The 12,715-nt window shown below is 44.2% G+C and overlaps 1 protein-coding gene across 3 annotated transcripts in view; it reads left to right on the top strand.

Moving 5' to 3' along the window:
* Positions 1–2,088: 2,088 nt before the first annotated feature.
* glra4a (glycine receptor, alpha 4a) overlaps positions 2,089–12,715 on the top strand; it is a 79,067-nt gene continuing 68,440 nt past the window's right edge. For 2 of the 3 annotated variants that reach the window (XM_029725905.1, XM_029725912.1), the window contains exon 1: positions 2,089–2,458. In XM_029725905.1, coding sequence (XP_029581765.1) covers positions 2,391–2,458 — 68 coding nt within the window. In that variant the 5' untranslated portion in view covers positions 2,089–2,390. The remainder of the gene's footprint in view (positions 2,459–12,715) is intronic. The other variant, XM_029725922.1, reaches the window with a different exon arrangement.

Genomic DNA, 12,715 nt, shown 5'->3' with positions numbered 1-12,715 from the left:
CAAACATCTCATTCCAAAATCCTGGACATTAATATGAAGTTGGTCTCCCCTTTCCTGCAATAATAGCCTCCACTCTTCTGGGAAGGCTTTCCACTAGATGTTGGAACATTGCTGCAGGGACTTGCTTCCATTCAGCCACAAGAGCATTAGTGAGGTAGGGCACTGATATTGGCCAATTAGGCATGGCTCGCAGTTGGCGTTCCAATTCATCCCAAAGGCGTTCGATGGGGTTGAGGTAAGGGCTCTGTGCAGGCCAGTCAAGTTCTTCCACCCTGATCTTGACAAACCATTTCTGTATGGACCTCGCTGTACGGGACATTGTCATGCTGAAACCAGAAAGGCCTTCCCCAAACTGTTGCCACAAATTTGGATGCACAGAATCGTCTAGAATGTCATTGTATGCTGTAGCGTTAATATTTCCCTTCACTGGAACTAAGTCGCCTAGCCCGAACCATGAACAACAGTCCCAGACCATTATTCCCCCTCCACCAAACTTTACAGTTGGCACTATGCATTCAGGCAGGTAGCATTCTCCTGTCATCCGCCTAACCCAGATTCATCCGTCGGACTGCCAGATGGTGAAGTGTGATTCATCACTCCAGAGAACGCATTTCTACTGCTCCAGAGTCCGGTGAAATTTACATCACTCCAACCGACACTTGGCCACCTTTACATTTACCGCTAGCCCAGTAATCACTCCTTTCAATGGTACCCTGTTACTAAGAGCAAAGCAAGAAACTGATCTTGCCCCGAGTTGTGTGACACGGAGCGCCCACTCCCTTTTGGATGGAAGAAACATGCAAATATCGCAAGCCCACTACAGGTTTCCTTCACTGACTCAACTGCACCCAACTCCTTTCCCACCCACCCTGAAATCACAAATGGATCTGCTAAATGGCAAGGATCCACTTTCTCCCAAAATGTCACTCCTACTGGACCAGATTCTTCTTTATGTCCATTGATGAAAGGCTTAGGCTCCAAGCTCTTCACCACATGTTCCACTTCACATACCTCGCCCTCAATCAATTCCATTTCACCTCCATCACTCAACCTGGTGCACTGCTCACTCTTCTTCGCCCCCCGTCCCTCTTTCTATCACCATCTTCATCAAATTCAACCTCAACCTCTGCATTCCTCATTCTCGTCAATGCCTTCCTCTTTTTCATCTTCCCTTCCTCACAGCTGAAACAGAAGACTGTATCCTGCAGCTTAGGTAGAGGCAGTAAATCCCCACACTCATAACAGAAGTTCCTGTGGTTCCCGCTTGTCTCTGTAGCCTTTTTCCACTCGACCGTCCCCAAAAAATCTTCTCCCCGTATTGAAACGAAGAGGAAAACCCATCTCCGGCTGGAAACCGGAAAGTTTTTACCACCCCTGCACATCCACTCTGTACTAGTACCCCGTGTATATAGCCAAGTTATCATTATTTCCATTAATTTTCTCTCTGCATTGTTGGGAAGGACCAGTAAGTAAGTCTACACCTTTTGTTTACAGAGCATGTGACAAATAAAATGTGATTTGATCTCCCACACAGAGCTAATTGCAAAAGAGAGAAATAGTAATGGCGTCTTTTTGTAGGCACTAACTCCGCCATGGTTTGTTGGACAAAGCCTATGAGGAAAATGAAAAATGATTTTTTTTAGTTTTGGGATGAACGCCCAAAATAAGGTCTGTAGTAAACACAGGTTTAGGAGATCTTATACGTTTTGTCCTATGAGATAATCTTCATCAGCTAAAGCCACTTTTTGTGAATTTTGAAGAATGTATGTAATAATAAAAATACATAAATCATAAAGGCTTCATCATTCATAAAGTTCATGTTAACCAACTGCTATTATCTCGTAGCACAAAATATAAGAGCCTGTGTTAACCTCAGAATTTATTTGTGGGGTTTATTCAAAAACTCTATTCTTTCCCATTTTTTTATCCATAGGGATGGCTGAACTAACCAGATGTTATTTTTTTAGGGGTTTTAGGACTGCAAACTACCGAGCTCTATAGCCATCTATCTATCTGACCAATATCAAAAAAGAGGCTACTGTCCCTTTAAATCCTCCCGCGTATTATTCCTGGAGTAAGCAGTTTGCCATTAAAAAAAAAAGAGCGAGAAACAAGAAGAAAAGCACACTCCCGCTAAAACACACACTGACAAACACAAACACAAGTGTAAAAGAAGAGACCGAGTGGATTCGTACAGTCCTCTGGATTTAGTGGTTGGGGGGAAGAAGTTTCTTTCCCCAAAGCCAAACTGTTGTATTAGATTTGCAGACTCACAGAGACGATGCCTTTCTTTTGCCTAGTCTCAAAAACCGCTCAGTGGATTTGATTGCCGCTCAGATTATTTTCTGCAAATTATTCCAACGGGAGGGATTGAGAGACTGAGCCAGAGAATGCTCCCACAGGTCATAAGGATTCTATATGTCTTGTCTTTTTGCTTTTTTCAAGGAGGCTTTATCAGGTAAGAAAGACAGTATTGCATTGCTTGTGGGTTATCCTTCACTGGGCAACAGAGTGTTTTTTTTCTACATTTCATATAATCCCTCACCGAGATTATATCACTATCTATCTGATTATTGTGGTTAAATTTTGCTTTGAGTGTGCAGAGGAATAAAAGGTGAAGTTATGATCAATTGATTTTGAGACTAACCGGACATTGATTGCTACCGGACTTTTGTATATTTGGACATTGGCAAACACATTCAAATATAGAATATTTAAACCCTAGATCCTTTGTTTTTAAAAATGCATTCAAAGTTATCTTGACAGCTCAGTGAAAAATAGAGGCAAGATGTTGACCACTAACAATCGGTTTATAACGGCGGGTAAATAACTAGCAACGAAAGAGACATGCAAACAATGGATTATTCACAGCACTGTCTCCTTATGTGCAAGTAACAGGTTTGTGTGATTCTACCTGGCATGTTAACCTTGTATTAACACAATATGATGCAAAAGACCTCTATCTCACCCACACCTAAACAGAAGGGAGAGAGAAGATAACCTGTATTGATTTAAACTACCTGTAGAGCATCCAGCTGAACTTGTATTATAAGTAGTGGCTACATGTATATTGTAACCACTATATAACAGTCACCATAACCTGGTAACCTCACCATAAACTCTACCTACTAAACCATTTTTTTTTTTTTTTAGAACAAATGCCTTCTTTTGAAAAATCTGTCCTGATACGATTTCAGAAATGGAGGGATGAATTGAGTGTACCTGGCAGGTGTACAATGCTTGATTTAATTATCATAAAAAAACTGTGGAATGCTGCGGTCTCATTTCTGTTTAGACAAGGTGTCTGGGTTGACAGACACGAGAGAGACGCTCACTCTATTTCTCTCTCGGTCCCACTATCTCTTCCCTGCGTTCTGTATATACATTTGTTGCTTCCTTTCTCACTCACTCTCTCTTGGTCAGTCTTTCTCTCTATCTCTCCTCTCTATCTATACATCTATACATACACCTGAAGTCGGAAGTTTACACTCACTTAGGTTGGAGTCATGAACTTGTTTTTCAACCACACCACAAATTTCTTGTTAACAAACTATAGTTTTGGCAAGTCGGTTAGGACGTGTACTTTGTGCATGACACAGGTACATTTTCCAACAATTGTTTACAGATGGATTATTTTACTTATAATTCGCTGTATCACAATTCCCGTGAGTCAGAAGTTTACATACACTAAGTTGACTGTGCCTTTAAACAGCTTGGAAAATTCCAGAAAATGTCATGGCTTTAGAAGCTTCTGATAGGCTAAGTGACATCATTTGAGTCAATTGGAGGTGTACCTGTGGATGTATTTCAAGGCCTACCTTCAAACTCAGTGACTCTTTGCTTGACATCATGGGAAAATCAAAAGAAATCAGCCAAGACTTCAGAAAAAAAATGGTAGACCTCCACAAGTCTGGTTCATCCTTGGGAGCAATTTACAAATGTCTGAAGGTACCACGTTCATCTGTACAAACAATAGTACGCAAGTATAAACACCATGGGAACATGCAGCAGTCATACCACTCAGGAAGGAGATGCGTTCTGTGTCCTAGAGATGAACGTACGAAATGTGTAAATCAATCCCAGAAAAACAGCAAAGGACCTTGTGAAAATGCTGGAGGAAACAGATACAAAAGTATCTATATCCACAGTAAAACGAGTCCTATATCGACATAACCTGAAAGGCCGCTCAGCAAGGAAGAAGCAACTGCTCCAAAACCGCCATAAAAAAGCCCAACTACGGTTTGCAACTGCACATGGGGACAAAGTTTGTACTTTTTGGAGAAATGTCCTCTGGTCTGATGAAACAAAAATGGAACTGTTTTGCCATAATGACCATCGTTATGTTTGGATGAAAAGGGGGGACGCTTGCAAGCCGAAGAACACCATCCCAACCGTGAAGCACGGGGGTGGCAGCCTCATGTTGTGGGTGTGCTTTGCTGCTGGAGGGACTGGTGCACTTCATAAAATAGATGGCATCATGAGGGAGGAAAATGATGTGGATATATTGAAGCAACATCTGAAGACATCAGTCAGGAAGTTAAAGCTTGGTGGCAAATGGGTCTTCCAAATGGACACTGACCCCAAGCATACTTCCAAAGTTGTGGAAAAATGGCTTAAGGACAACAAAGTCAAGGTATTGGAGTGGCCATCACAAAGCCCTGACCTCAATCCTATAGAAAATGTGTGGGCAGAACTGAAAAAGCATGTGTGAGCAAGGAGGTCTACAAACCTGACTCAGTTACACCAGCTCTGTCAGGAGGAATGGGCCAAAATCCACCCAACTTATTGTGGGAAGCTTGTGGAAGGCTACCCAAAACGTTTGACCCAAGTGAAACAATTTAAAGGCAATGCTACCAAATACTAATTGAGTGTATGTAAACTTCTGACCCACTGGGAATGTGATGAAAGAAATAAAAGCTGAAATGAATCATTCTCTTCTCTACTATTATTCTGACATTTCACATTCTTAAAATAAAGTGGTGATCCTAACTGACCTAAGACAGGGGATTTTTACTAGGATTAAATGTCAGGAATTGTGAAAAACTTTAAATGTATGAGTAAATAAATGAGTTTAAATGTATTTGGCTAAGGTGGATGTAAACTTCTGACTTCAGTGTGTGTGTGTGTGTGTGTGTGTGTGTGTGTGTGTGTTTTTAAATATATATATTACTCACTACCGGTCAAAGGTTTTAGAACCGCTACTCATTCGAGTATTTCTTTATTTTTACTATTATCTACATTGTAGAATAATAATGAAGACATCAAAATGATGAAATAACACATGGAATTATGTAGTAACCAAAAAAGTGTTAAACAAATCAAAATATATTTTAGTTTTTTCAGATAGCCACCCTTTGCCTTGATGACAGCTTTGCATACTCTTGGCATTCTCTCAACCAGCTTCATGAGGTAGTCACCTGGAATGCATTTCAATTAACAGGTGTGCCTTGTTAAAGGTTAATTTGTGGAATTTCTTTCTTAATGCATTTGAGCCAATCAGTTGTTATGATAAGGTAGGGGGGGTATACAGAAGATTGCCCTATTTCGTAAAATACCAAGTCCATACTAGGGCAAGAACAGCTCAAAAAATGACAGTTCATCATTACTTTAAGACATGAAGGTCAGTCAATTGAAGAAACATTGAAAGTTTCTTCAATTTCAGGCGAAAAAACATCAAGCGCTATGATGAAACTTGCTCCTACAGGAATGGAAGACCCAGAGTTACCTCTGATGCAGAGGATAAGTTCATTAGAGTTACCAGCCTCAGAAATAGCAGCCCAAATAAATGCTTCACAAAGTTCAAGTAACAGACACATCTCAACATCAACTGTTCAGAGTGTGAATCAGGCCTTTATGGTTGAATTGCTGCAAAGAAACCACTACTAAAGGACCCCAATAAGAAGACTTGCTTGAGCCAAGAAACACAAGCAATGGACATTAGACTGGTGGAAATGTGTCCTTTGTCTGGAGTCCAAATCTGAGATTTTTGGTTCCAACGGCCGTGTCTTTGTGACGCAGTGTGGGTGAACGGATCTCCACGTGTAATTCCCAACGTAAAGCATGGAGGAGGAAGTGTCTCCAGCAAAGCACCATAACACAGTCTATGATTTATTTAAGGCATGCTTAACCAGCATGGCTACCACAGGTAGGTGTGTGTGTGTGTGTGTGTGTGTGTGTGTGTGTGTGTGTGTACACACACACTCTACCGGTCAAAAGTTTTCTACCGAAGGTTTTCATCTATATTCTTTGTAGCTGTTTACAGACCACCACAGACTGAGGCTGGCACGAAGATAGCATTGAATGAGCTGTATTCCGCCATAAACAAACAAGTAAACGCTCACCCAGAGGTGGCACTCTCAGTAGCCGGGGACTTGAATTCAGAGAAACTTAAATCAGTTTTTTACCAAATTTCTATCAGCATGTTAAATGTGCACCAGAGGGGAAAGAACTCTGGATCCCATATACTCCATACACAGAGATGCATACACAGCTCTCTCTCGCCCTCCCATTTGGCAAATCTCACCACAATTCCATCCTCCTGATTCCTGCTTACAAGCAAACAAAGTTACTAGATCAATAAAAAGTGGTCAGATGAAGCAGATGCTAAGCTACAGGACTGTTTTGCTAGCACAGACTGGAATATGTTCTGGGATTCCTCCAATGGCATTGAGGAGTACACCACATCTGTCATTGGCTTCATCAATGACGTCGTCCCCACAGTGACCATACCAGAAGCCATGGATTACAGGCAGCATCCGCACTGAGCTAAAGGGTAGAGCTGCCGCTTTCAAGAAGCGGGACTCTAACCCGGAAGCTTATAAGAAATCCCGCTATGCCCTCCGACGAACCGTCAAGCAGGCAAAGCGTCAATACAGGACTGAGATCAAATCGTACTACACCAGCTCTGACACTCGTTGGATGTGGCAGGGCCTGCAAACCATTAGACTACAAAGGGAAACACAGCCGAGAGCTGCCCAGTGACACGAGCTTACCGGACAAGCTAAACTACTTCTGTGCTTGCGTCGAGGCAATACTGAAACATGCATGAGAGCACCAGCTGTACCGGACGACTGTGTGATCACTCTCTCCGCAGTCTGTAAGACCTTTTAGACAGGTCAACATTCACAAGGCCGCAGAGCCAGACGGATTACCAGGACGTGTACTGCGAGCCTGCGCTGACCAACTAGCAAGTGTCTTCACTGACATTTTTAACCTCTCCCGGTCCGAGTCTGTAATACCAACATGTTTTAAGCAGACCACTGTTGTCCCTGTGCCCAAAAACACTAAGGTAACCTGCCTAAATGACTACCGACCCGTAGCACTCACGTCTGTAGCCATGAAGTGCTTTGAAAGGCTGGTCATGGCTTACATCAACATCCCAGAAACCCTAGACCCACTCCAATTTGCTTACCGCACCAACAGATCCACAGATGAAGCAGTCTCTATTGCACTCCACACTGCCCTTTCCCACCTGGACAAAAGGAACACCTATGTGAGAATGTTTTTCATTAACTACAGCTCAGCGTTCAACACCATAGTGCCCTCAAAGCTCCTCAATAAGCTAAGTACCCTGGACTAAACACCTCCCTCTGCAACTGAATCCTGGACTTCCTGATGTGCCGCCCCCAGGTGGTAAGGGTAGGTAACAACACACGCTGATCCTCAACACAAGGGCCCCTCAGGGGTGTGCACTCAGCCCCCTCCTGTACTCCCTGTTCACTCATGACTGCACTGCCAGGCACGACTCCAACACCATTAAATTTGCCGATGACATAACAGTGGTAGCCCTGATCACCGACAACGACAGGACGGCCTATAGGGAGGAGGTCAGAGATCTGGCCGTGTGGTGCCAGGACAACAACCTCTCCCTCAACGTGATCAAGACAAAGGAGATGATTGTGGACTACAGGAAAAAGAGGACTGAGCATGCCCCCATTCTCATCGATGGGGCTGCAGTGAAGCAGGTTGAGAGCTTCAAGTTCCTTGGTGTCCACATCACCAACAAACTAACATGGTCCAAGCATACCATGACAGTAGTGAAGCGGGCATGACAAAACCTATTCCCCCTCATGAGACTGAAACGATTTGGTATGGGTCTTCAGATCCTCAAAAGGTTCTACAGCTGCACCATTGAGAGCATCCTGACTGGTTGCATCACTGCCTGATATGGCAACTGCTCGGCCTCCGACCACAAGGCACTCCAGAGGGTAGTGTGAACGGCCCAGTACATCACTGGGGCCAAGCTTCCGGCTATCCAGGACCTCTATACCAGGCGGAAGGCCCTAAAAATTGTCTGACTCCAGTCACCCAAGTCATAGACTGTTCTCTCTGCTACCGCACGGCAAGCGGTACCGGAGCGCCAAGTCTAGGTCTAAGAGGCTTCTAAACCGCTTCTACCCCCAAGCCATAAGACTCCTGAACATCTAGTCAAATGGCTACCCAGACTATTCACATTGCCCCCCTCCACACCACTCTGTCCTCTCACTGTCAACAGTGTTTATTTTCAGCAAACTTAATGTGTAAATATTTGTATGAACATAAGATTCAGCAACAGACATAAACTGAACAAGTTCCACAGCTGTGACTAACAGAAATGGAATAATGTGTCCCTGAACAAAGGGGGGGTCAAAATCAAAAGTAACAGTCAGTATCTGGTGTGGCCACCAGCTGCATTAAGTACTGCAGTGCATCGCCTCCTCATGGACTGCACCAGATTTGCCAGTTCTTGCTGTGAGGTGTTATCCCACACTGCCACCAAGGCATCTGCAAGTTCCCGGACATTTCTGGGGGGAATGGCCCTAGCCCTCACCCTCCGATCCAGCAGGTCCCAGACGTGCTCAATGGGATTGAGATCTGGGCTCTTTGCTGGCCATGGCAGAACACTGACATTCCTGTCTTGCTGGAAATCACGCACAGAACAAGCAGTATGGCTGGTGGCATTGTCATGCTGGAGGGTCATGTCAGGATGAGCCCTCAGGAAGGGCACCACATGAGGGAGGAGGATGTCTTCCCTGGAATGCACAGCTTTGCGATTGCCTGCAATGACAACAAGCTCAGTCCGATGATGCTGTGTGTCATGACGTTGGCCTGTGGGTAAGGTTTATGACCCCCCCCCCCCCCCCCCCCATATCTTTCTCCCTTCCCTCTCTCTCTGACTCTACTGAAGGACTCTTGAATAGCCTTTGTTAAACAGAGAGTCTGGGAACATCAAACAAGTGGGGGGGGGGGGAAAGGAACCATATTTCGGTAATAGAACCAGTTGAAAATATGCGTTGGTACTTAATGAATATGATGTCAGTTCGGTTGTCATCTGAGACATTATGACTGATGACAGGACGACAAACTGTATTTCTTGGAAAGTCTACACATTGTAGTTATCAGATTCACATGGAATTGTTGTGCAATTTAAATGTTTGAATATGACGCTATTTGTGAAAAGATTAAATGTAATTTTAGCTTCCAAATGAGATAATTGGGTTTTCATAAGGTTAGAGCCCTGCTCAATCAGTGGCCCGCCCCTGTGAAGAGACATGGGTTATAAACTATGAAACACACCCTTCTCTCCCTCCACTATATAAGCCCTTGACGAAAATGTAACCTTCTGTTCCGAGGACGAAAGGACGACGATCCATACGATCCATGTTAGTCCATTAAAAAGGACTAACATGTCAACTACAGAACTAAGCCAACCTCAGCGTGAGCTTTGGTTGTGAATGGTATGAACTTTGAACTCTTATTCACTAAAGAAGTGAGACCTCCTAGCCATTGAGTTAGCAACAGCAGCTGTAAACGTGAGCTAGGAAAGGACGGACGACGTATCCAGTCTAACACACAACGAAGATACTACAATGTCTCTGGTGGTAAATTGGATACGTTCTTCCGAGGACAGGAAGATCTCTGTTGGCCAGCATCTACGACCAACCTACCGAAGCGCAGCTCAGAGTAAATATTTATTGCATTTTCCTTTTCCAAATGGGTGGTAATTTAGAATGCATAAGATACTGTATTTACGAAAGCTTAGCTTCTCCCTTTGTTCCTCAGTCTTCTCGCTCTTTCATTCAAGCCCAACCCCCTCTCTTTGTGTAACCAGCCGCCATACAGGTTCTGTCCCCCAGGGACGTTTTCTGTATGACGTAATTTGCGTTCTGTGTATATGTAATTCTGTGTGATTAGTTAGGTATTTAGTAAATAAATAATTAAACCCAATTTTTGTATTGCTGATTCAACTTGTTAGCCAGGATTCATGAAGATAACCAAGAATTTACAACTTTCAGATGAGACAGACATAAGGTGACGAATATTATTGACTGCTATTGATGTAAAATATTACTAGGTCTTTAAGAGTTTATTCAGAAGATAACAGCTCTATAAACACTCTTTCGTGGTGCCCCGACTTTCTAGTTAATTACATTTTACATGATTAGCTCAATCAGGTAATATTAATTACAGAGAAAGGATTTTATAGAATAGCATGTCATATCACTTAATCCGGCATAGCCAAAGACACGACATGTGACACACTGCCCCAGACCATGACGGACCCTCTACCTCCAAATCGATCCCGCTCCAGAGGACAGGCCTCGGTGTAACGCTCATTCCTTCGACGATAAACTCTTGTCCGTCCTTCACCCCTGGTGAGACAAAACCGCGACTTGTCAGTGAAGAGCACTTTTTGCCAGTCCTGTTTGGTCCGGCGACGGTGGGTTTGCGCGCATAGGCGACATTGTTGCCGGTGATGTCTGGTGAGGACCTGCCTTACAACAGGCCTACAAGCCCTCACTCCAGCCTCTCTCAGCCTATTGTGGACAGTCTGAGCACTGATGGAGGGATTGTGTGTTCCTGGTGTAACTCGGCCAGTTGTTGTTGCCATCCTGTACCTGTCCCGCAGGTGTGATGTTCGGATGTACCGATCCTGTGCAGGTGTTGTTACACGTGGTCTGCCACTGCGAGGACGATCAGCTGTCCTTCCTGTCTCCCTGTAGCGCTGTCTTAGTCGTCTCACAGTACGGACATTGCAATTTATTGCCCTGGCCACATCTGCAGTCCTCATGCCTCCTTGCAGCATGCCTAAGGCACGTTCACACAGATGAGCAGGGACCCTGGGCATCTTTCAATTGGTGTTTTTCAGAGTCAGTAGAAAGGCCTCTTTTGTGCCCTTAGTTTTCATAACTGTGACCTTAATTGCCTACCGTCTGTAAGCTGTTAGTATCTTAACGACCGTTCCACAGATGCATGTTCATTAATTGTTTATGGTTCATTGGACAAGCATGGGAAACGGTGCTTAAACCCTTTACAATGAAGATCTGAAGTTATTTGGATTTTTACTAATTATCTTTGAAAGACAGTGTCCTGAAAAAGGGATGTTTCTTTTTTTGCTGAGTTTACATGAGTCCATATGTTATTTATTAGTTTTGATGTCTTCACTATTATTCTACAATGTAAAACAAATTAAGAATTTGAATGAGTAGAGTGTGTGTGTGCACCTCTTTCGCTCTCTTTATATATATCATATACACCTCTCCTCTCCCTCTTCTCTTTTTGCTGTATCTCTCAACCTGCGTAGTGGAAACTTTTGCAGTGAACGCTTTCCCTATTTCATGCCCTGTCAAACCCAGGTGTGAGCAGGAGAGGGAATTAAGATCTGCATAATCCCACCGCCAGGTTCAACAGTCGGTGAACCTTGGGGCTGGAGAGAGCAGCCCTTTAGCTTTGGGAGCAGGGGAACTGACAGCACCACCTCAGAGAAATCAGCCCTCCAACCAGGCAGGGAGAGAGTGAAAAGGAGAGCGCAGGGCCTAGAAGTGGTTAGACAGAGGGTGTGGAGGGGATGGGAGGAATAGAGAGACGTAGAAAGAGAATGGGGTGTAGGATAGAGGTAGACTAGGAAGAGGGGACATCTGGTTTGGTGGACGGGAGGGGGCAAAATATGGCAAGAAATAAGAGGGAGGGAGAGGGAATGACGCAGTCCCCTGTGGGGATGGGGAAGGAGTGACCTATGGTTGGTTTCTTAGGGACTAACAATCCAGGACATCGAGCAGGGCTCAGTAAATTACACGCTTTGTAATCAGTCATTGTAGGGGAGACTCCGTGTGTGTAATTTACATCTGTGTGTGTTCACTACACTGCTAACCAAACGTGTGGATAAAGACAGACACCGGCATCTACAGCCGTAAAATGGCATAGACCCTGCTCCCAGTGCTATTTGGTTAGTGAAGGGACCCAGACTGAGTCAGAGCTGAGCTGGTTGGTGTTCATTATGCATCATCAAACATGCGTGAACATGACCCTGATCTCAGAGCACCTCCCCATCAATAACTGCTGTGTAGCCGGGCCTGCAGGGGTGTGATTAGCAGTCACGCTAAATGTGAGTCTGCTCTGGCCTACTCAGACACTACAATATCCCAGTGTCTGTCTTCCATGCTGAACTGACCCATCTCATCATATGCCCAGGGAGGGACGACAGGGAACACGAACGAGCACTTTAATTTATTAAATATGTACTCAACACTGGATAGTGAACTTCGAGATATTAGCGTTTTCTTCTGAAAATGGGTTAGTGGTCATAATTCTGTAAATAAGCAAGGGATTGGGTTGAACGTGGTCGAGTGGGTGGAACTAGGGATGTGGCGGTCATGAAATGTCAGCCGGTGATTGTCATGCAAATAACTTCCGGCCTCACGGTAATTGACCGCTAATTAACATAAGCACGTTTAGC

This window comes from Salmo trutta, chromosome 3 (assembly GCF_901001165.1).
Source record: "Salmo trutta chromosome 3, fSalTru1.1, whole genome shotgun sequence".
In the NCBI taxonomy this organism is placed as follows: Eukaryota; Metazoa; Chordata; class Actinopteri; order Salmoniformes; family Salmonidae; genus Salmo; species Salmo trutta.
Note: the sequence above shows the minus strand (reverse complement) of the source record. Positions and strands in the feature narration are given on the sequence as shown.